Source organism: Odontesthes bonariensis, chromosome 2 (genome assembly GCF_027942865.1).
Source record: "Odontesthes bonariensis isolate fOdoBon6 chromosome 2, fOdoBon6.hap1, whole genome shotgun sequence".
Taxonomy (NCBI): Eukaryota; Metazoa; Chordata; class Actinopteri; order Atheriniformes; family Atherinopsidae; genus Odontesthes; species Odontesthes bonariensis.
This window is the reverse complement of record NC_134507.1, coordinates 9,690,491-9,714,060: the sequence shown is the minus strand read 5'-3', so window position 1 is coordinate 9,714,060 and position 23,570 is coordinate 9,690,491. Positions and strand designations below refer to the sequence as shown.

General features: G+C 41.8%; 2 protein-coding genes across 6 annotated transcripts in view; both read right to left on the bottom strand.

Moving 5' to 3' along the window:
* Positions 1–5,550, bottom strand: part of lyst (lysosomal trafficking regulator) — a 54,626-nt gene extending 49,076 nt beyond the window's left edge. For all 5 annotated transcript variants that reach the window (XM_075476333.1, XM_075476367.1, XM_075476359.1 and 2 more), the window contains exons 1-2: positions 5,467–5,550; positions 3,437–3,720 (exon numbers count right to left, since the gene is read on the bottom strand). In XM_075476333.1, coding sequence (XP_075332448.1) covers positions 3,437–3,517 — 81 coding nt within the window. In that variant the 5' untranslated portion in view covers positions 3,518–3,720; positions 5,467–5,550. The remainder of the gene's footprint in view (positions 1–3,436; positions 3,721–5,466) is intronic.
* A 2,978-nt stretch (positions 5,551–8,528) lies between these two features.
* On the bottom strand, positions 8,529–22,728 carry nid1a (nidogen 1a). Its single transcript, XM_075476320.1, has 20 exons — positions 22,460–22,728; positions 20,432–20,734; positions 20,128–20,354; positions 19,778–20,055; positions 17,957–18,097; positions 17,235–17,486; positions 16,804–17,004; positions 16,453–16,686; positions 16,158–16,295; positions 15,496–15,624; positions 14,835–14,978; positions 13,636–13,755; positions 12,960–13,187; positions 12,651–12,793; positions 12,065–12,191; positions 11,793–11,964; positions 10,924–11,081; positions 10,704–10,827; positions 9,883–9,995; positions 8,529–9,398 (listed from the first exon to the last, which is right to left on the bottom strand). Exons 1-20 carry the CDS (start codon positions 22,661–22,663, stop codon positions 9,274–9,276), a joined length of 3,561 nt encoding a protein of 1,186 aa, XP_075332435.1. The 5' UTR covers positions 22,664–22,728; the 3' UTR covers positions 8,529–9,273.
* Between the last annotated feature and the right edge of the window lie 842 nt (positions 22,729–23,570).

The window sequence follows — 23,570 nt, the reverse complement described above, 5'->3', positions numbered from 1 at the left end:
AGCAGTGCCATTTTCCGTGGCACTGTCATCATTCCATACATTTACTTAAATTAAATGGTAAAAAGTCAAAAAGGTGACTGTGGTTAGAGGAACTCCACACATTAGCTGTGGTTTTCGATTACGAATGGAACAAGGCAACACCGCCCCCCTCAATGAGACTCGAGCGTACATTGTCTCTTGACATTTTCAGACACGTAGAATCATCTTCAAGGTAATTTCTGCTTTCTCAGAAAAGAATCTGCTGACAGTGATGCCAAGAAGGGAAACAAAAAGGGTGGTCAGAGTCGGCCACCCCATGATAATAGCCTCAGGCACTGAGCTATGAATAAGTGACAGAAAAAGCCAGTATGAGCAATTCCGACTGATGTGAAGATGGGCGGGGGGGGCAGGAAGTTATATCATTGTTTTGTGACACCTTTTTTAAAGTTTTCTCATCAACTGCTGCAGGAGGTGTCTGTTGGTCCCCCGCCACTTCCACAGTGAAGTGTGATCAAATAGCCGCACATAGTACAGCAGGGCAGAGTGTTGCTGTGTTGCTCAGTGGTCAAATAATTCCCAAGATCGCTTGGTTTTATCTGTATGTTATCTTCCACGAACAGAACATATCATTTTGAAAGAGATGGCACAAACAGGCTGCATGCCCTTGTGAAGAACATCATTTGCAAGCAGTGCAACAGTAGCCATGTGAGTGCTACAAGCTGTCACTGCATCCCCCATCAGGCTCAGTCAAGAGGGGAAAGCTACCATATCAGCAAACTGGAGAGGAACAGCTGTGCTCACTAAACCGTCTTTGTGTGTTTCACGCACACAAATACAAGCATGAAACTTTGATTGCTGTGAAGCTGACAGGTGGAGGAGCAAACACAGTCGTCCCCGAGGGAGCCGTCGCAGCAGAAGCGACAGAAAAAGTTGTTGTTAATACAAAGGCAGAGCCTGCTTAGTGTGGTCAAAGCATTATTACTATGGCAACTGCAAAAAAGCCTAATGCAGGCCTACATACAGAGGTATGTTACAGCATACAGAGGTTTATTTCCTATGGCTGCATGCATATGTATTCACCCCCTTGCAATTCTGTCAGGATATGTCTCAATGAGCTTGGCACATCTAGCCAGTGTTTTGGGATTTTAGTCCATTCTTCAAAGCAAAACCGTTCCCGCTCCTTTAAGCCGGATGGGTTCTGCTGCTGTACGGCCGTCTTTCACAGATTCTCAGTTGGATTGAGGTCTGGACTTCGACTAGGCCATTCCGACACATTTAAAGATGTCCTCTTAAACGACCCCACTGTTGCTCTAGCAGTGTGCTTAGGGCCATGTGTTTGGTGATTCGGGACCAGTTTAAAAACCGCAGCACGATGCTGCTGCTACCATGCTTCACTGTGAGGATGGTGTTCTTGAGGTGCAGGGTTTCTTTGCGCCAGACATAACTTTTCCCTCTATGGCCAAAAAAAAATTTGACTTTCTTCCATTTATTTGGGGAGTCTCTCAAATGTATTTTGGAGAACTTTTCTGTAACCAATGACTTCTTTCTGGCCACTCTTCCCAGCTGATGGACAGATACACCAGTCTTCTCTTTGGCGTCTTTCTTGTCTCTCTGATTAACGCTCTCCTTGCCTGCTCTGAGAGTTTTGGTGGATGAAGGCAGGTTTGTCGCAATGCCATACCGTCTCCATATTGTGATGGTGGATTTAATGATGCGCCATGGCATTATAAAAGGTTAATATATATATTCATTTCAAAACCCAGTTGAAGTATGTCTCCACAACATTGTCTCTGACCACTTAGGAGGGCTCTTTGGTATTCATGGCGTTGCTGGCTTGGATTAATATTTGTATAAACCAGTGTAACTAACAAAGCAACGGTTTCATCTCACATCATCACAGACATTACATCTACAGAGAAAGCTCGTCGGTATTTACAAAAAGCTTTCACAGCACTGATTAGCTTTAAAAATAAAAGTAGGTCTGGCTTTAGAGAACGAAACATACACGATGTATTAAAAGTGATGGTACAACCGAATGCCTAAATCAGCTCGTACAAGTGTGTATTTCTGTGTGTGTGTGTGTGTTCGTGCGAGTGTGTTCATGTGACAAAGCACTCATAAGCCGTGCAGTCTGATCCTAATCTAAATCTCGTGATCTGTCTGCTGTTGGCTCTCTGACACAAGGAGGGGGATAAAAAGAGTAGCAGAGATCCAACAGTGATTTAAAAAAAAAAAAACTCTCATACGCTGACGTAAAATTGAGCAATCTGTGGTTTACACCTGCCACCACCTCTGCACTGACTCACTGTGGAGCCTGCTCGTGTTCACGCTGCACAACAGTCATAAAAAAAAAAAGTCGCACATGGCTCCGTGATTCTAAAGAGGGTTTAAACCAAAAACCAAGCCCAGGACCCCCCCCCCCCCCCTCCAGCATTTTGCAATATGTTTCTCAGGAATACTGGCTCTAAAACAGCTACAGGGTGCTTGCTCTTTTTCCAAATTAAAATTCCAGACTTTTTCCAGACTGTTTTAAAACTGATACTATTTTTCCCCAAGACCTTAACTTTATGTACTTGTGACTTGTGTGCCTACTGCCTACTTCATTGGTTGAGATTGTACCAACTGTGTTTATTAGAAATGTTCATTTTTATAGGCTAGGATTCAATGAACAAATGCATTATTCACAGTAAATTATGCTTTTACTGACGAAAACGTTTCAAAACATGAAAATCACAAGGACATGTCAATAGACCTCAGCAGTGACGTTACGAAAATGTGCCAGACTAGGCTAAGCATGCGTTGATTGGATATCATCCCATTAGGCTAATACAGTACGGGACCAGTTAGTAAAATTATAGTTTTATAGCCTACCTTCCTATTTCTCATTTCACAATGCCTTTCAGCATACTGTAAAATTCTACCATACATTTATTTTCCATACTTTATTAAGACTTTCACACAAAATTCAAGACTTTTCAAGGTCTGGAAAACAGTGCTTCAAAATTCCATACTTATTAAGACTTTCAAGACTTGCACAAGCACCCTGAGCTATGACCACCAGAATTACCTTCAACAATGTTTTCCATTGTTGGTTAACACAACTTTGGGCTTGAAACCTTATAACAGAAAAGGGAACTAGGCACAGAACATTTAATCATTCGATTATTTCTATTCACAAACAGTAAGATTAAAATACTCAGGAGGAATATGCTTTTGCAAGTGGCATATAATGAAAACAAATAGTTTTTGTCCATCAGTGAAAACAAGATATGGTAGAGATCGTATGTATTCATCAGTATTCAAGTCTTAACAGATTTGTTTTGATGCACCTGGAGGCATTTTCAACCACTTCCTTGTAGTTCTGGATAATTATGCATCACTTGCACCCTGTTAAAGACTTCAAAGCTGACTCTACATCCCACCAGCTCCTGCCCTGATCCCACCAGCAGCACCTTACCTGTAGATCCGCTCCTTGCAGCCTGCAGTCCATGTACTTTTCCCACGCATATGACAGATCAGGCTGATGTGGGCAGGCCATGTCGTCCACACCTCCAACTCGTTCACCAATTTGGGCGATTAGGCAGTCAGGAATGACAAAGATCTCTTTCTGGTTTCCTCTCTGATGCCCCAGGTGGCTGGAAGTGCCCCGGACAGCCGGAAGGAAGCCCCAAATGCTCCCCCGAGTCTTTCATTGCAGATTCATGATTCACCGCGCCGCTTTGCGCTTTTAAATTTGGGCTTCTGCAGGAAAAAAAAAACACAAGGTGTCAAGGGTTAGCAAAAACAGGATCAGCTGATTAAGGCACTTTCGCTTTTGAAATCGCGCTCGGGTATGCAGAGGGGTCAAAGTGACGCACTGTAACCGGACTTGAATCGGAAACTTCGGTCAGACGAACCTGACACACTTACAACCAAAACAAAACGGACTCTTAACAACATAGTCAGCTAGCTAACTGGGTATATAGCAGAGCCTGCGTTAAGTTAGCAGGCAAGTTGTAGAAACTCATTTCCGGGAGGGTATTTGCCTTTCAAAATAAACCATATTTACGTTGAAGCCTATACTCACTGAAATGAATGTTTGTGTCATTTTCTGACTATTTTACCCTTAGATATACTAATAATGAGCTTAATAATGAGCTGAAGAGGACCCCAACTCTAAAGAATCCATGCTTCTCCTCAGACTAGGTTAATCTCAAAAAATGATTTGCTCCAGATAAGCAGAGCAATTTTAAGCTTTGTATAAATCACATCATAACATTTAGCCTATCTTGTCAGCTTGTGGGCACACGTCTTTCATCTCCTGTGATTTCTTCCTGAGTTGTTTCTCATTTTCAGCAAAGAAGCGCCAAAGTCTTCAAAAGGAAAAAAATTCAATATCTTTAACAGTTTAAGGGATAAAGACTTCTTAAACCATCAAACTGATATTTATGTGAGTGAGTGCGATATAAACCTACAGTTTATCTTAAAAATACACAATACAGCCGTACACGTCATTGATTCTAATCAACATAATTCATTTGAGCATCTAGTTTTCCTCCAGCTGCAGACAGTACAGAAGTACAGTCTGCATTACAGAAGCATCCGGTCTCGCACCCGCAGAATGCAGAACAGTTTTTTTCCTAAGGCCATCAGGCTTCTAAATGGACTATAATGCACTCTCATCACTTACACACTCGACACTTACACACTTTATACTTTACACATGCCTACCTCCACTGCTGATTGCACTGCAACCTGAAATATTGCACAACATTGTATTTTTTTATTTTTCCTTATGTTATAGTTAGTATAGGTCTCAGATTAGCATAGGTTATTATGTGTATTATATGTACAGTACAGCTCTTGTAATTAGCGTTAAAATGTATATTGCATATTGTAGTATCCACATTGCCTATCTATTTCTACTGTCTTGTAAATATTTTTGGTAGAGTACTTATGACATGACATGTTACGGCATGTTATGTCTTGTTATGGTAGCTGCTATACGGTGTCCTGTCCTAAGAATTTCAGTGCCCAGTCCGACTCTGTTGTTCTGTGTATCTGTCAATAAAAGACTTGACTTGACTTGACTGTATTATTAACCGATGCACTCGATGCTTTTATTTTGAAGGTTCTGCTCTTCCGCTAAGTTTAATATTGTGGTTAGCTTCACTGCGAGGCAAATAGCCAACACACGATAACTTCACACCAGAATATTTGGATAGACAACGTTTTAGCCTCAATGCATTTAACACCTAAATACCTCTATAGCCATTTTAAGTAGCGACGTACACATTTAACAATTTTAGCTCTTTAGCAAATAGTCATAACGTAAAAGCTGCTCGTTGTTGCACCGCAACGTCCTGTGTAGAAGCTGTCAAAACTGTAACAAAGAGAAACGAACACATCCTTCATGACGTTTGCTTACATAGTCACATTGTCTGGGAGTAACTACCTATTTCTTATATTCACAATAACCAAACCAAAAGAATAAGTCTATAAACATACCTTGGTTTCCAGTAAATTATAAGCCAGCTACATTCTAGGCTTCTTACAGCGTTGATAAATACGTAGTTTCCTTCCCCCTCAGCTCTGACTGCAAGACAATGTCCCACAATCATTATTTTCCCCTTTCCTTGCTTGCAAAGAAGTTCCTCGAAACGACGACTGTGAGGGTCCGAAACTATTTTGTAATGATAGAACCCAGCACATTTATCAGTGTTGTATTTACTCTGCGCATTAAAAATAAAAAGCCAAAAATGTGTGGGATTTCTGAGGACTCTAACAGAATACCGCTAAAAAAAAGATAAACAAAAAAAATCATCTCGCAGGCCAGACCCCACTGAACGCAGAGGAAGCACAGAAATGAATGTTTTCAACGAAAAAAAAAGTCAAACTTTCCACAAAACTACCAATTTGTATCCGTTTTATTTGTGTAAACCATCAAAGAGTATTCCTTGCAGTCAAGACTGAGGGCCAACAAGCTATAGGCTTTTCTTAAACCCCGTTCATCCAGTGACGTACTTACACTCCTAACTTGCTTCCCATTGGAGAACGCATGAAACATTTCCCAATCAATCAAAGCATTGGCAATTCGTTCAGGGGATAGTGCTGCGTGTGAAGAATCTCTGGGAATACTTACGGTACCAATACTTCAAGTGTGACTGCTATGCTGTTGGCAAGAGTTCAATGTGTCAGTCTGAAATTAAGACCCCTCCTGACAAAACTGAATCAGACCATTTGATAAAATAATAATTCGAGTTTTATCAATAGTTCTAAGTTTCCTGCTCTTGGAAGTCAAATGATGTCAATGTTGCATAATACAATTTGCCGCAACTGAAATATATGCTTACTCTACATCGCACAACGTCTATCTTCCTGATATTGACTTTCAACAATTACTGTATGGATTCATTTATTGCTACAAGAAGCAGTGATATTTGTATGTATCAAGCAATGATCAGCTGAACTTTGAGTTTCACTCAAGATTCCGTTAAATCGAATCCAATCGAATCGCATTATAGAGTAAGCAAACATTTACATATTTACCCACATGCCATATAGATATCAAACAAATATATAAGATTACCGGGGGACTTTGACTCAAGGTGTGATTGCTTCTTGTCATAAAATTAAAAGTAATCCAATAAAACTGTAAAACTGGTTAAACAGCACAACACTGACTGCTGCACACAAAAACAACCCTTTCAAGTCACTGAAAACACATCAAATACAACTATTGCTTCACAAATGCAGTGTCACAATGCATGCTGGGACGGCTCTGCCCCAACACCTATAATCTAAATTAGAGCTGACATAACAAATTAGTTAATGAGTCAACTGACAAAAAGGTTAAGCAACTAACCAACATTTTTATACAGTTTTTGGAGAAAAATGACAATTTGCCATGTTCTTTCAAAGACAAGATACTACTCCTATTTGTTTTGTGGTAAATGGTGTTTACTTGGTGTCAGTTGAGGTTTTACGTGACATAAAAAGTACATTAATGTACTGTGCATCTTTCCGAAGAGGGCACTTATTTAACAACTTGATCTAAAGTGCATTTGACTCTCAGTGATATGGACTGATTAAGAAAGTTGTATTTAACCAGCTCAACGACTTTCTGAATGAAAGTGGAAGTCTTGATAACTTTCAATCAGGCTTCAGACGTCATCACAGCACTGAAACAGCTCTGGTCCAAGTGTTAAACGACATCAGGTTGAATACTGATTCTGGTAATGTTTCAGTCCTGGTTCTGTTGGACCTCAGCGCTGCGTTTGATACTGTAGATCACAGAATCCTGTTGCACAGGCTGGAAAACTGGGTTGGACTTTCTGGAGCGGTCCTTAACTGGTTCAGGTCCTACTTAGAAGGCCGGAGTTATTTTGTTACAATTGGCAGCTATGAATCTGAGTGAGTGGCCGTGACTTGTGGAGTCCCCCAGGGGTCAATTCTTGGACCTCTTCTGTTTAACTTGTATATGCTCCCTTTGGGTCAGATATTGCAGAACTTTAACATCAATTATCACAGTTATGCAGACGATACACAACTTTATGTGTCTCTGTCACCGGACGGCTGCAGCCCAGCAGACGTACTGTGTCAGTGTCTGGAGGAAGTAAACACCTGGATGAGAGAGAATTTTCTACAATTAAATGAAGACAAAACTGAGATCATTCTGTTTGGTAGCAAAGAGAAGAGGGTCAGCGTTGGTAAATATCTTGAGACTCGGGCCCTTACAATCACTGACCAAGTTGGTAATCTCGGAGTGTTGATAGACTCAGATCTGACTTTCAGTAGCACATCAACAAAAACATCAACAGAATTAAAGGTTTGCTCTCCCAAAAAGACCAGGAGAATCTCATCCATGCATTCATCTCCAGTAGACTCGATTACTGTAATGCTCTTTAAACTGGACTTCCCAAAAAGAGCATTAAACATCTGCAGCTCATCCAGAACGCTGCTGCTGGAGTTTTAACCCGGACTTAGAGATCTGAACACATAACAACAGTTTTAAGATCTTTACTCTGGCTTCCAGTCAGTCACAGAATAGATTTTAAAAGTCTGCTGATGGTTTACAAATCCCAGAAAGGTTTAGGGCCAAAATACATCTGTGATACGTTCAGAGAATACAAAGCCAGCAGAGCTCTTAGATCCAAGGACTCAGGTCAGCTGGTCCAGTCCAGAGTCCAGACTAAACATGGAGAAGCAGCATTTAGCTGTTATGCTGCTAACAAGTGGAACAAACTGCCAGTGGAGATTAAACTTTCACCAAATGGAGACATTTTTAAATCCAGGTTAAAAACATTTCTTTTCTCATGTGTCTATGCATGAAAGCTGCACGCTATCTTTTAACTTATCTTGACTGTTGCTTGTTTTTTATTTGTTTCCCTTTATATTCTTTTATGTATTTCTTTATTTATTTTTTTAATGCTTCTTCCACTCCCTGCTGCAATGCTTTTATTTAATGTAAAGCACTTTGAATTGTTTGTACATTAAATGTGCTATACAAATAAATTTGATTTGATTTGATACCAATACCCAGACTGAAAGAGACACAAAACAAAGACAAATCATTTACATACAATTTATTTAAAACAATGGCATAATTTAGGCTGTAGAAAATTCAGGATATTTTGTATCGCTATTAAAAATGTATTTATCAAATTTGATATTTACTTGTGTACAGTAGCCCTGATCAGTAATTTCTTTATGGTTGATTGCCAGTTTATGTTATCCGGTTATATTCTAGAAACTCAACAGCATCTGCAGTTTACAAAAGTAAACACATGATGGTGCTGTTGCAATACTGCAAAAAAAAGACACACATAAGAGCCCGGCATGGTAGAAAAAAGTTTATTCCTTTCCTGCCCAGCATATAAAGTCATCCCACCAGCCTGTATAGATGTCTTCACCCCATTACTCAATGACAGCTCCATGAGATAAGCTGAATCCAAACATCCCACAGTGTTACACAACTGTCATGCATTGCTGTGTTTAATTTCACATTAAATTATGTATCCCTTGAGCTTTATTCTCGGTTTATGTGCACCCAGGAAAAAAGTCAACATGGCAGTGTTTTTATTTACAGACCCCAGTCCTGGGTGTGATTGTGTAAATGGGAAATGTTTTTTTTTTTTTTTTTTTTTAAGAAAATGTAGATAAGCATAACACTGACCAATAAAAGGCACAGATAAGTTCATCTCTGGTTTCAGTGGCATTTCCAGCAGTTAGAATTTAGTAATGCTGAGTAGACCCTTTTTTTTTGCGGTCAAACATCTGAACAGTGTTGACTCTCAAGAGCACGGCTGCCTCTTTTCAGTACCCGGCGTCTCTCTCCACGCAGCCCACGGCGTTGTTGGGACACTTGCAGGAGCGGCCTGTCGGCGTTGCTAAACAGAGGTGAGTGCAGCCTCCGTTGCTCACAGAACAGTAGTTTCGCCCTAATGGAGAGAAAAGATACTCTTAACAACGTGGAACAACAGAGGGCACTTGAAATAATAAGCCACCATAGCGTGGGGCAGCAGGAAACAGCCTCTTTAAATATCCTAAACACATCTAAAGGAAACACATAGCAGTTCCAGATGTTAGAGGCCCTCTCCCTCGACTCCACATTCCCTGTTTTTTTTGTTTTTTCTGCATGCAGCCTTATCTAGAAGGGAGGATGAAGCCTGGTGCTTTACTCTACCATAAGTCAGGTAATAACAAATATGAGCTGCAAAATTCCACATGTTACTCTCAGGTCCTTGACCGGAATTTTGAACCTGTGATTTTTCTTGTTTGCGGTGAGCTCACCGCATTCCTCGAGATGCAGAGGTCAGCCTTCTCTCGCCAACTGCTTTTTGTAACTTTTTGAGGAATTCAGTAAAAACTCCTGAGGTGGTTTTTCATTGGGAATTAGTTACGCCATCACAACTGGAGTACTACCTGAGGGACATTGGGAGTAGACTGAGGCGATCCCATATATCTTGGTCCGTTTCAGTGGCTGAAACTCTTCCGACTCCCTGCCAGCCGACACGTCCACTTTAACCACGGCGTCCCTGTTGTAAACACAGTCAGCACATGAATTTTGCAATTTGGGACAATCTCAGCTTTAAAAAAACTCCTCCTGGTGGTTTTGTATAAAGTCTGTTAAGCATGAGTAAGGGTTAAGGGTCACTTTCAGAGCCATTGCTGACATAGTCTGTTGTAAATTGAGTGTGTGCCTCCCCCCACCAACACCTCTCAACCTTCTCTTGTAAGGTCCTGGTGAGATCACAGGGGCAGGTCACTCACAGATGCCCGGAATGAGAAATTGCAAGCAGCTGTCACTTTTTAAGGAACCCTTCTCACTCCACATCCACACACACACATGCACACTCACACCAGGACACCCCAACCCCCTGCTTTTTTCAGATATAAAGACAGCTCCACAGTTTCAGTGTGGGAGCGTCCCAGCCTACGAGACCACGAAAGACTCCTGCTTGTGGGGGAGATTTCTGATCCTTGACCTACCCTCTTCTTCCTCTACCATGACGATCTACACAGTGAAAAGCTGCATTATGTTCTTGATGCTACAACACAATTGGACATCATTTATAAGGATATTCAAATTATGAAAATGTAAATACTACATTGTGGTCCATGAGAACTAAACCTTTGCCAAAAATACTGTGTGTATTCCCAAATAAACATATAGATTAAGTTGAGGGATAACTTTATTGCTTAAACACAACAGAAAACACAACAGTTTTAGAAGAGTTTCAAACCTTTTCCAGTCAGTGTAGTAGATTTTCTGCCCGAAAGTTGTCATTCCAAATGGGTACTGAATCCCTTCCAAGACTGTAGTGCGGTCACCCCGACCAGGATGCATGCACTCCATTTTATGTGTGCCTGCAGGCGAGAGATTATACGCAGTGCTCATCACACAGCAGACATCACTTCACAGCTTAGTCATCTGTCTGAAATCTGCATCTGTCTGAAATCTACCTGCATCTGCCCAACATAGCAGAGAACTCTGAGAGTCGAAAGTCAAGCCATTTGGTAGGCCAAGGTCGTCCTTAACCAGCACCCGTCTGTTGGATCCATCCATGTAGGAGGTTTCAATCTTGGGGGCATCGCGGTTCCAGTCAGCCCAGTATAAATTACTGTAGTAAGGAAAGACAAGAGTGAGTCCATAAATAAATCATTTGAACAGATAGTATTATATCTTTCTATCTTACCCACAGATTAAAGAAAGTAAACAACAACAACAGTGAAATGATGATAGAATCAAGATAAAGGTTTAATTCTTCAGTTTTCATACTTCATGCCAAGCTAACTGACCTCTGGCTGTAGCCTTTAATATCAACCACATAGAAATAAGAGAGGTTGGCTGTCTAATTTGAACTACAACTTTATTTTGCCGCATGAAGGAAAGCCTTTCTTAAAAAAAAATGTTGTCTGCATGGCAGTGTATTTTGCTCCAAAGCCTTTACAGATGTGCACATAATTGATGCCATGTGGGCAGATGCTCCCTCTTACGGTCATGGATGCTTTGAACTGTGTACTTTTAATCAGCTGGATTGTCCCTCTTCTTAGTGATTAAAAATCGGGATTTTCAGATCTTGACCCTTAAAACCTGAGGATAGGTTTTTATTGAAGTGCATCTGAAATGTGCTTGGGGCCAGAAAAGGCTTCTGTGTTTCTGGATCTCGTTTTGATGTCTAGGCTTGTGGGTTGAGATCATTTGTCTGTCATTTCCATTCTATTTTTTCACTTAGATTTTACACAGTGTCCCACCTTTTAATATGGAGATTGGAATTTAACTCTAAAACAAGTAAAAAAAAAAAAAGAAGAAGAAGTAAAGCATTACACACCCATTTGCAGGGTCAGCGATGATGGCTCGGGGGTTCACGAGATTGGAGTCTATGATGACACGCCTCTGAGACCCGTCCAGAGACGCCACCTCAATGCGATCTTTCACAGAGTCCGTCCAGAACATAGTTCGCCCCAAGTGGTCAATGGCAATACCCTCTGGGCTGTCCAAATCTGTTAGGATATAGTTCAGTTTAACTTATTATCATTAAAACCAATCTCCTGATTTATGTTAGAAAATGAAAGAGAACCTGAAGAGTGAGAGTAAAACTACCTGATCTAATAACTGCAATGGGCTCTCCCCCCTCAATGCTGGCCTTGCTGATTGAAGGCGATGTGATTTCCGTCCAGTAAACCATTTTCTCCACACAGTCATAGGCCACTCCAATGATCACCTTCTCCTATAGAAGGGCCGGGAAACAACAATCTTTTTTTATTTAGCTTTCCGAGCCAAACTTGGAGCAGATGTCTTCTTTGACGTCTAGACGTGAATGCGAACAAACTGAACTGAAAACCCAGCACTAAACCAGACTTCAGGCCAGCTGGTTTGGAAATCAGCATAACACAAAATGCAGGCTGCATTTCAAAAGATGTTGGACTCGTGTTCATCATTAGTGTGAATGTCACCATGTGACGGTAATAAAGCACAAGCCTTGAATGCACTAAGCAGACGGGAAGATCAAACAAGGAACAGCACCAGAAGGAGGACAGCTTAGAGCTGCAGCCTGAGTCGATGTTGGTAGAAATAACTTTCTTAGTGCATTTGTTTGATTTATATCTCTTGTGTAATTGTTATGGCAAAAAAAAAGGCCTGACTGGAAATGATAACTGAAATTTCTTTTTAAAAAAAAAAAGCTTACAGGGAGATGGAAAATAGCCTTGGCCTCATCTTTTTTCATGTTGAAACCTTCCAGAGGGACCTGCTCTATCCTGCCACTCTGGGCATACAGCAGGTGTGTCGGTTGGGGTCCGACAGGTGGAGGCACACCACCATGGTCATTGCCTAAGTGAGAGAAAAATCAGTGGTCAAACTGCGGAGAGAGCCAACCGAAAAAATAACCTAAAACCTCTTAAGTAGTGTTTGTGATTGGGTAGTTTCTCTTTAACTGTGGTCTCTCTTTTACTGTGGTCTAATGTTGCCGAGGGGCAAACACGTCCCATCTACTCACACACTGGCCTCCTGCCAGGTCCAGACCGAGTCCCGTCGATCTCCTGTCCGTATCGGTCCACACACCAGCAGTTTCCTGTGCTGTCATGGCACTGTACGGGCTCATATTCGCCATTCTCATCACACGTGGGGATGTACTGGCCGACAGGAGGGCGGGGTCCCCGTGGACCAAACTCCGTCACACCCAAAAGACTGTCTCTGTGGACCTCGCATCGCGTTTTTGTTCTTTCTGGAGAGAAAAGTGTGGAATGAACAAAGATTCAATGTCACAAAGTTGCTCAAAAGCTCACTTTGTTTTGCTAATGTTAAATACAGCTATACATAAAAAAAACTAACAAAAAAAAAAAATCCCACATCCTTCATAAGTCAAGACAAATTCTTTAGGTATCCAGACGAAAATGAAAAACAGCTTCCAGGTGGAACTTATACCCTCTGGTAAGGAATTAATTCCCAAACACTCCTCTTTTCCAACTGTGTGGGGAAAAAAAATGCTGAGATTGAGGATCTGTTTCCTATTCAACTCTATAAAAGAAAGCAACCAAACTGTCTGAATGACAGATACCCAAAATAAACTTACAGTAGCAGAGGCATCATACTCAGCAACCATGATGACTATAAAAACAAGCCAACTGACAACAGTGCACTCCTATCGGATACTGAAAGCATTCGAGCCTTACCTGAAGAGCAGTAGAAGCCGTCGCCGCTGTAGCCCTGCCTACACTGGCAGGTAAATGATCCCGGGGTGTTAATGCACAAAGCGTACTCATGACACCTGCCTGGCTGGCACTCATCTATGTCTTCAGGCAAATGAGAGTGTGATTGAAGGCAAAGCAGAATCGTTAAAAGAAGGAACAAAACACAAGTACATTTTGTACATTTTTCTACCTAAAAACAGGAAACTTTGAATTAAAATGCAACTGAGGACCAGACGTAATAAATAAATACATGAATGGATGCAATCAAACTCAGGTCTTATGTAAAAGCCCATCTGCTTTTAATGTTTAACTGTTCATTCACTGATTACGTAACCAGACCCAGCTCCCACAGTCCTGAGCAGATGGCTTAACAATTACAGAACTTAAAGTCCTGCTCATGAGTCTGAAATGTCACGTCATTCGTTTCACGACCACATATTTAGATTTTTGGACATATAATGATAAAGTAGTTGTTTGAATGAGTCTCCACTTATTCCTCTGTTTTATTTTAGTCATCTAATCAATTAATCAAATAGTGAAAAACTAAAAGAATAAAAACCTGAAGAATAAAACCTGACTTGAGTTTAATTGTGCTCATGCATCATGTGTCTGTATGTTTTAATGCAGCGCTGCGGGAGGGACCAAAGTTTGTGGCCGATCAGTCTTTAATTTCACCCTCTTTCTTTTGGCCCATTAAGGCCATTTGAAACATATGCAGGTACCCCCCCTTCAGACTTTTGATAACAGCAGGACTGATCATTTACAATAAAAGCTGAAGGGTTCAGCCTCTCATACCGTTTTTATTTCATAATTATAGTTTTGTCCAGAAGGTAAGAAATGAAGGTTTTAGAGGACAGTTTTTTCAGAGAAAACGTCCTGCTGGTATCAAATTGAAACTCACTTTTGTAGTTTACTTCCACAGTGTTAATATTTGTTGTCTTTATATAATTTTCAATCTGATATTTAATTAATTCCACATTTTCAATAATATTAATATTGTCATTTCATTCTGTTACTAACTTATATTTTAGACACTGTCCCAGATGTTTAGGAAACGGCTTTGTTGGGATATGTCTTTTTTCCTTCATTAATTTTCTCAAAGCTTTGCATGATAGCCTGTATGAAAAATCTGCAACAAAGACCTGAAAGTATCTACTGTATCTCGTGTCTGTTTGGAGTACCTTGGCAGTTTCGGCCATCTCCTGTGAACCCTGGCAGGCAGGAGCAGATGTAGGATGACCCTCCTGTGTAGCTGCACTGAGCGCGCTCAGGGATGTCACAGGTGTGGGTGCCTTGCTCACAGTGGTCCACAGGTCCATCCACCTCTATGGAGAAGAAGAAAAGCTGGTAAATAATATCAACTTCTTCAGCTTTTTGAGCAAATGAGATGCAGTGTGATGACTGGTTTATTCAGACGGATCCTTGCAAATTGTTTTAAGTCTGTTTCTGGTCTTTATGTTAAGATAAAGTCAGAAACTATTATGATATAATGTTCCCATTTACCATAAAGTCAAGGCAGTAGTATTAATAGCAAAAAAGCATGTTTCCTAAATTTTTTAAGGTATCCCTTGAATATGCTTGGGTTACAGCTAAAAAAAGAATAGTTTGAAAAGATAATCAAGGTTGAAAAACCTTTAATACTCTTTCTACTCGATTATCTCCATAGTCCGTACGTAGTTCTATGTGTGAACTTATTCAGTATACATGTGTTTATCCCGCTCACCTGGGGCTTAATATTTTAGCGCATAGTTTAGCAGTTTATGTCTGAACCTCTACATCCCAACCACCAGGTGAGATTTGCCTAAAATGTGTTTTACCTGTAAGCACACAAGAAGCACTCACCAATGCAGGTCCTCCCATCACTGCCGAACTGGTACCCATCTTCACATTCACAACGGAAGGTCCCAGGCTGGTTGTTGCAGATAGCATTAGGTCCACAGATCTGAGGTTCGTCGCTGCACTCATCAATGTCTGACAAAGAGAAAAAGCTGTTATCACAATGCTAAAAACTCCCACATTAAGTCCTAGTTTGACCTCTAAAGTCTGGATTTGTCAAATCAGTGTACATGATTATCAGACGTTGGTAGATCAGAGGCAGAAGCTTGATTAGATTTCTTAATTGTTTTCAGATAGCATCTGTCTGAAATACTTCCTGCCTTTCCTTACTGTGTGTGCGCTTCCTGTTTGGTTTTCTCGTGAAAAACACTGTTGGTAGTAAAGAGTGAGGGCTGGGAATAAAGACGACACTGGATATGTAAACTTGGTCTCGGAGCGTGGGACTCCCTTTCCTAATTAGCAAAGTTGTGCTGCTCCCTAGAAAGGAAGACTTAAAAGCCTTAGTTAATTAAATAATAGGTCTGAAACAGTTATGGAAACTGTTTGATTTACTTGAAAGTGGAAAATACACTTAAGAAGAGAGCCAGTTGCTGCTATATTATCTACACTGCCTAAAGCAATGTAAAAAAAAAAAAAGGTCTTTCTTTGTATCATATTGGATGCCTTACCATAGCATGTACGGCCGTCGCCATTAAAACCAGCAATACATTGGCAAGTGAACTGGGTTCCCTGGCCAGGTCGGCAAACAGCATTGGTGTCACAGCCGTGTCTTCCAGTGAAACACGGGTTATCCTCTGGCTGCCCTCCTAAGAGAGGAAGGTTTTTAAAAAAAAAACTTGATTCCAACACTACTATCCTGTTAGGAGGAAACAATGTAAAAATAACTAAACCCCTCTTGGCCAAACAAGATGTTGCAATGCAGGAAGGAAATTAGCTCAGACAAAATAATATCCTTGCTCTCACCACTGATGTCTCCGATCTTGTTGCTCATGGCGAATCGCATAAGTTCATTATTAGCGTCATACATGGCGAAAACCTGGTCCACGTTGAGCATCTGGCTGGGTTTCACGTCTCTCAAAGAATCGCCATACTGGCAGCTCTGGAAGGTGATGGTCTGACGCCACTGATATGTTCTAGATTCAGTGGATCCGTCAGGCATGTTGACTATGTAGTTCCGAGTAGAAGATGAGGTGATCACTGAAAGGTAAAATATAGACAAATAAGCAATGAAAAACAAAATGTGACTTCCTGGGGGCTTAATCAAATTCAGAAGAGGAATAGAAATATAATTTCTTTGTTCAAGCTGTGTCTTACGGTTGCTGTTGTACTGGTAGACCTCAGAGTAAGGATCGATCTGCATAGTGGAGCCAATAGGTAACTCAGGGACCTGGCCATCTAGGGTGGTGCGTACCACTAGGTGGTCGAGCTCGTCAGTGCCTTTGAACTCCTGCCTGATTGTCAGCTTCTCATTCCCTGGCAGAAAGGTCACTTCGGCCTGTCGTGTAAACTCACCCCCTTCAGAGGACAAAGAAGAGGAGGTTAACTCTTAGACCTTAGCCCTGGATGGACTCTGGCTACCTGCCTTCTGTCACAGCTGTGAGGATCTGTGGGGAGTTGAGCTGCACAGTGAATAAAGCTGCAGCCGTATGGTTAAGTTATTTTGTCATTTATCTGCACACGTGAAGCCTGTGAAACCCAAACTGCTGAGTGTCACTTTGTTGTAACTTTTTTTTTTTTCCCCTCACCAATGATACTGAAGCCATTCTTGAAGCCAGGCTGCTCCAGAGCAAACGCCCACCCAATCACCCCACCAATGGCTGCCAGGGGAGCCAGAGAGGGCCCGACGGTCTTGGGAATGTCACTAATGGCAACATAAGATCGGCCATCATTTACCACCACATACGAGTGGAGATCATTGCCGGCGAACTCCACTGGGGAGGGGGAGTGTCCCACAAACACTCTTCCATACAATTTCCCATTCATCCTTTGAGGTTTTCCTGCAAAAAACAAAACAAAACAATAAAAGTTAGTCTCCAGGAGAAGCAAATAAATCCCATGGCTCAACCCCCTTTAGCCCCAATAGCTCTAATGAATGTAATGAGCAATATGTCAACATTTGTGTGGATGACAATACACAAGAACTGGGTGAGTGCAACTGCTACACAAAAATATTTTTACGCTTGGACTTTTGCCTCCCTCTACGAATGCTTAACTGAATCCATTCTGCAGCGTAACTGCGACACAGTTATTAAATGAAAGCATACCTGCAAACTAATTTCACTTTGTATAATGAGTTGAACTGTACTATATTGTGTTTGAAACAGGTGAGGGACTGATAGTTATAATAATAGTAATTTTATAATAGTAATAATAATAGTTTTGTTACAGATGAGTGCTACAATGCAATACGAGCTTCGCCCACAGTAAAGTTCTTCAGCGAACAGGAGTAACAGAAATAGTTGCATACCCTCTGCCACACACTGTATTCCATTGCCATAAAAGCCAGGTCTGCAATGGCAGCAGTATCCATTCGGGTAGTCCCTGCAGTCAGCAAACTGGGAGCATTTATTTCTGTTGCTGGCACAGGTCCCAAGGTTGTATGAGAACACTGAAAACACAGGAAATAGGAACATTAAGAATATCGTGGAACAGCTAATTGTTTGAATGACTATCATCCTCTAGTGATGAATTATGCATGCACAATTGTGCATCAAATTATTAGTTTGTATCACTGACACAATACTTCTGACAATCCCGTCAAAACATGTTTTCATCCAAATTGGTGTGCCACAGATCTATGCAGATTAGGTGGCAATATGCCCCCTTTAGGCTCATTAGTATTGGGGTTCTTCTGGTTGACCAATCAGGTCCCAGACCAAAAACAACTGACAGACAATTTAGCTTGCAGCAATTTGTGTTCATTTCAAGCAGTGAATTGGACAGATATTTTCTAAAGAGTTTCTTTGTTACGTACAAATACTGACTATTAAAACATTTTTTCTGAACTGGTTTTAATGCTGTGTGGCTGGAATGATTTCTGCCATGATTCTGACTTCTTTAAACATCTGTTATGATGAGTGCGAGGGAATGGGTGTCCAGAGAACGCAGGAGGCAGCATGTGATGCAGAGATTACTACACAATACTTTGAGAATAGCAGATGACACTCCTTATGATGACAACAGCTAGGGCCAGCGGAAAGATGCAGACAGGTCAGCAAATAGGACAAACTCTCATCATCCACACACACATGCTCACTTGCACAGTGGCCACAAATCCTCCACAATATCTGCTGACACGCCCATGCATTGTCTCTCTAACAGTTCAGATGTTCCACGGGTTTTACAACAGGGCTGTGTGTAAAATCTCTGCAAAAAGTCCAGAGCAAATGCTAGACATTTGCTTCCACCCATGCATGGGTGAAGGCAGCTGAAGACATTATGGAAATATCAGCAATCCAATACCATGTGTTTCACCTAGACATGGCTGGAGGAGCATATTTGGGACCGGAATGTCCCTCGACATGACTTTCGAACTATATGAGCAGACAGAGACCCGCAGAAAGGGCAGCAAGAGTAAAGGAGGAGCGTTTTTAAGTGCTTGTTTACAACAGATGGGAGTAATCCCACATATGTTACTGAGAAGGAGCGTCTCTGCACTCTGGATGTTTCACAGTTTCACCTGTGTTACTTATCAGTGCTGCTTGGAATATCATCATTTCAGTAATTGCTAAACTACAAAAAAAAAACATCCCAGTTGAATCTTTACGTTTGTTCCTTTCAGTTTGTGCTGTTGATCCCAACATCACCCTATTTTATGCTTAATCCAAACGAGACTTGGATACATTTTAAAAATACATAAATGCAAGCATCAAATATATCCATCCATCCATCTTCTATACATCTTAATCCGTCTGTAGCGGGGGGGCTGGAGCCTATCCCAGCGGTCCTTGGGTGAGAGGCGGGGTACACCCTGGACAGGTTGCCAGTCCATCACAGGGCCACACAGAGACACACGTGACAAACAACCACACTCACTCTTAAGGACAATGAGACACAAATGAACCTAACATGCATGTTTTTGGACAGTGGGAGGAAGTACCCGGAGAAAACCCCCACACACACAGGGAGAACATGTAAACTCCACACAGAAAGGCCCCAGCTGGGAGTTGAACCTGGAACCCTCCCGCTGTGAGGCGATGGTGCTAATCTCCACACCACCCTGCAGCCCCGCATTAAACATACTTAATACAAAACTGCATGCATTTGAGTCTTTTTGTCATAGACTCACCATCTACATTTATGTCTGTGTCATCCACCACCACCACTTCTGGGTTCTCTGGCTGACTTGGCTGGTACTGAATCGGTAGGGTTTCAATCTGTTCTACAATTGGCTTATAAGGGGAGTATTTCACTTGTCCACCAGTATGCACATTCTGCCTTGTTTCCACGGCCTGTGGTGGGGCCTCAGCGGGCAGCTCAGTGACCTCGCCAGGAGCCACGTTGGTGAAATAAGGGGAAGTTCCGATCTCATACACCCATACACCCCGGAGGCCAGAGTTGGTCTCCCTGTGAGGAGAGAAAGTTTCTGTTAAAACACGTTTACAGTCAGCTACAGTAAGCTGCACAACAGCCACTTACTCTGCTAAAGCCCTCACTGATGCCTCCTCATTGGTGGTGGTGCGGTGGTAATGTCCCTGACTGGAAAACAGGAAACCTCGAACCAAACCTTTGCTGAAGCCAGCATGCATGATCACACTACTGTCTCCTACAGGTGTGGAGGAAAACTGAATTCCATCCCTTGCATAGAAGACAATAGCATACGATGCAGTCTCCAAAGATGCAATAACCAGCTGGAAGGTGTTTCTCTGAGTAACAAAACATTAGAGAGGATATAAATGTTTAGCTCCACCACAAATGACTTGAATAAACATGTGATGCTCACCTTCTTGGCAACACCATCCCCTCTGCTTTGAGGTTCATGGGTGGCGACGTCAACCCAGGTGATCACCACAGCATGGGTAGGATCAACCTCATCGTCCTCTGGGAAGGCCCTATTGATGTGCTCAGCTGCTCGACGCAGGACACTTGGACTGGAGTCTTGACGGAAGAAAACTTTCCCCAAACCATCACTTGTGTCCAGGTCTCCTTGCAGGGCTGCAATCATGCCAAATGTTGGGGGCATTTTGCCAAGATACGTCGACTCGCTCGTTGGCTCCGCTGTGGCAACAAAACCATTGGTGCTGATCTGAAATGAAAAGCTCAAGTTAGTCATTTGCAGGACAAGAAATGAAATCATTGTGAGAGCATCTGACCTTCTTCTTGACACAGCTCAAACTGTTTCACAGCAGAGGCAAACCCAGTTCAGCCTGACCCACTTTGATCCCTATTCCAAACTCATTAGAGTAATGATCTAAGTCAGCTGCTATGTCCTTCCACAGTGCTAACGAACAAACAAGATCCCTTCAAACACAGCCTTTACACACTTTTTGTGCTTTATTGTGGTCAAATGCAAGGCTCTTAAAGAAAAACAAAATCTGGAGCTAGTGGCAAAACCATACACATATTCCTTCACTTCCTGACCAAATGAAAACAACAGAGCTCTTTCTGGCCCGGGCCAGGCCGCTTCCTGTCCTTGCCCTTGACAAGTAGTCCCAGAGAGCCTGAAGATTGTAGACTAATCTTCATTACAGAAACTTCCTGGCAAAACTGCAAGAGCTCGGAAAATGATTAGTGATTCTGATCTCACAGATGAGGACAGAGAGATCCTCACAATTAGCGTTTAATGTATGCAAATGCTGGGTGAACCCTGAATCATACTCACAAAGAGATGATTAAACTTCCTGAACTGATTAGTAAAAATTATTTTTTTCTGTACTCATGTCTGGACTAAAAAACCCTGAAAAACACCAGCAGAACACAGACAGTTCAGGGCAGACTGTCTTGTAAATCAAAACCAAAAGTCTTTGAGCAAGCTTTACAGCAGTGGTGAAATAAGTTTGAGGTGGGTGATGCAGGAGCTCCTCAGCCTAGACTGATTGTTTAAACAAGGAATTCAATAATTCATCTCAGCCACAGGCTGACGAGTTAACCACAGCTTGTTTGCCTCTGCACAACCTCCTCCAAAATATCTGCTCTTTGAATAACATACTTCTGTGTCAAGTGTCAAATAAAAGGGATTGCTTAAGGAAATCGTTGCCTTCTCGTGGAGTTATCAGTTAAGACAGGACTCGTAAAAAAAAGAAAAAAAGAAGAAGCTTGAATTCTTTATAAAAATTGAAATAACCTCTCTCTTCACTGAGTTTATCGTTCCCAACACCCCGAGCTTTTACACAGAGAGGGTAAAACCTTGGCCAATGTTCAATTTCTGTCTTTCAGTCACTCTCTATCAGCACAGCATTCACGCGCAGCACAATTAAAAAAGAGAGATGTAGCACTTCTTTTGGAACAAGGGTTGTTTGTCCGACAAAATGGTTAATTTCCATTTCCAGGCAACAAAGGGTAGAGTTAAAAACCCTGGCAAACACTAAAAAAGGGAAGTGCTGTAAAATGATGTGTGGTCTCTAAAAACATGTCTCAAAGACCATACTTTTATGTAACATGAACTCATACGATGTTTTCTGGGTGGGATACAAAATAGGGAGCTATTTTGTCTCAGTATGAACAGTAAAATGGTCTTCTTAAGGGACGCTGTAAGAATGCGTGAACGCATGCATTCCGCAACATACAACAGCCTGTATGATAAGTAAATCAACATTTAGAAATGCCCCAAATCGACAGAGAAAACCATACACGGCCCATGCAACATGTCATAACTTCCAGGAATTGTTAAAAGATGTAACTTCTGGCCCCTTTCCAGTTTCTTGGCTATGCGCAATTGCGCAAAAACCGATGGACACTCCGCGGCGCCAACTAAATCCCGAGCATTAGTATTATTTGTGGGGAAGCAAGTCAAAGCTGTTGGTTAACTTACAAAAATGCTGTTGAAATTGCCATCATAAAACAGCACTGGCTTGTTAAGATTAAGTTGATGCGTCTGGTCATTCCCTGGCTCCAGTAACTGATCTCTTGCGCTCTCTCCGAAGGGGAAAAAGTCGTCTCTTGTTATACTCCGCACCGAAGCCGCAAATCCGAGAAAACTCGCACATACGAGCCATCCTTGCTTCTGCCAATCCATTGTTCGCCTTTCGGAGGCAGCTGAGCGGTCAGCCCTGTGTTATAAGAGCGAGTAAAAGAGGTTGTGGAATGATCCGTGTGGGCGGAGCGCAGTTAGGGACTCTGGAGAAAAAATGAGGAGAACCCTATACTTTTCTTTCCGTGGTGATTCTTGAACAAGTTCGAAGAGTGACGTTGTGTTGGCTGGCATCCTCTGGGTCAACGTACTGGCATGCTAGACTCAGATTGACAACAGTTTAAAGGGATTTCACATGCTGCTTCTTGTTCAAATTCTTGAAACTAGTTGTTCCAGTGTTGCCATTACAGTAGAAAGTAGCCATCTGTGTTTGGATGATAAGGCACTGTAATACGGGGGCCACTGTGTAGGAAGCATCCAGAGAAATTACCCTATACAGCTCCAACTTGGGAGCTTTGGAGACAGGCCAATTGACCATCAGAGCATGGACCAGTTACCAGCAATTTAGCCCCGTTAACTGAAATATTATGTAAAGGACAGCATCACAAAGCACTGTAGCACACAGTAATCATTTGAGGCTATCAGACTTGACTCCAGCTGGGATAATGAGGGGCATATTGATATTATGGTTCAACTTGGAGCCACTCTGTCCCACTAACGGATGGTCAGTCATCCATCCAGCTCTTTGATCCAGCTGAGTAGCTGTTGGCCACATTATCATAAAGCTCTGTATATCTGCCCCCATTATATCTAATGATTTTAAGAAACTTTAATCATTTATGTGGAGCCACTACCACGCAAAATATTTGGCCCTTATTAGCGTATATTGAACCAAGATGTCCACAGTGGACAGCCACAATGCTCATGATTCATAGTGTTTTGGGTGATCACATGACCTTAATCAAGTCAACAGCAGGCCAGGATTTCAATAAACAAGACACACAAGATAGTA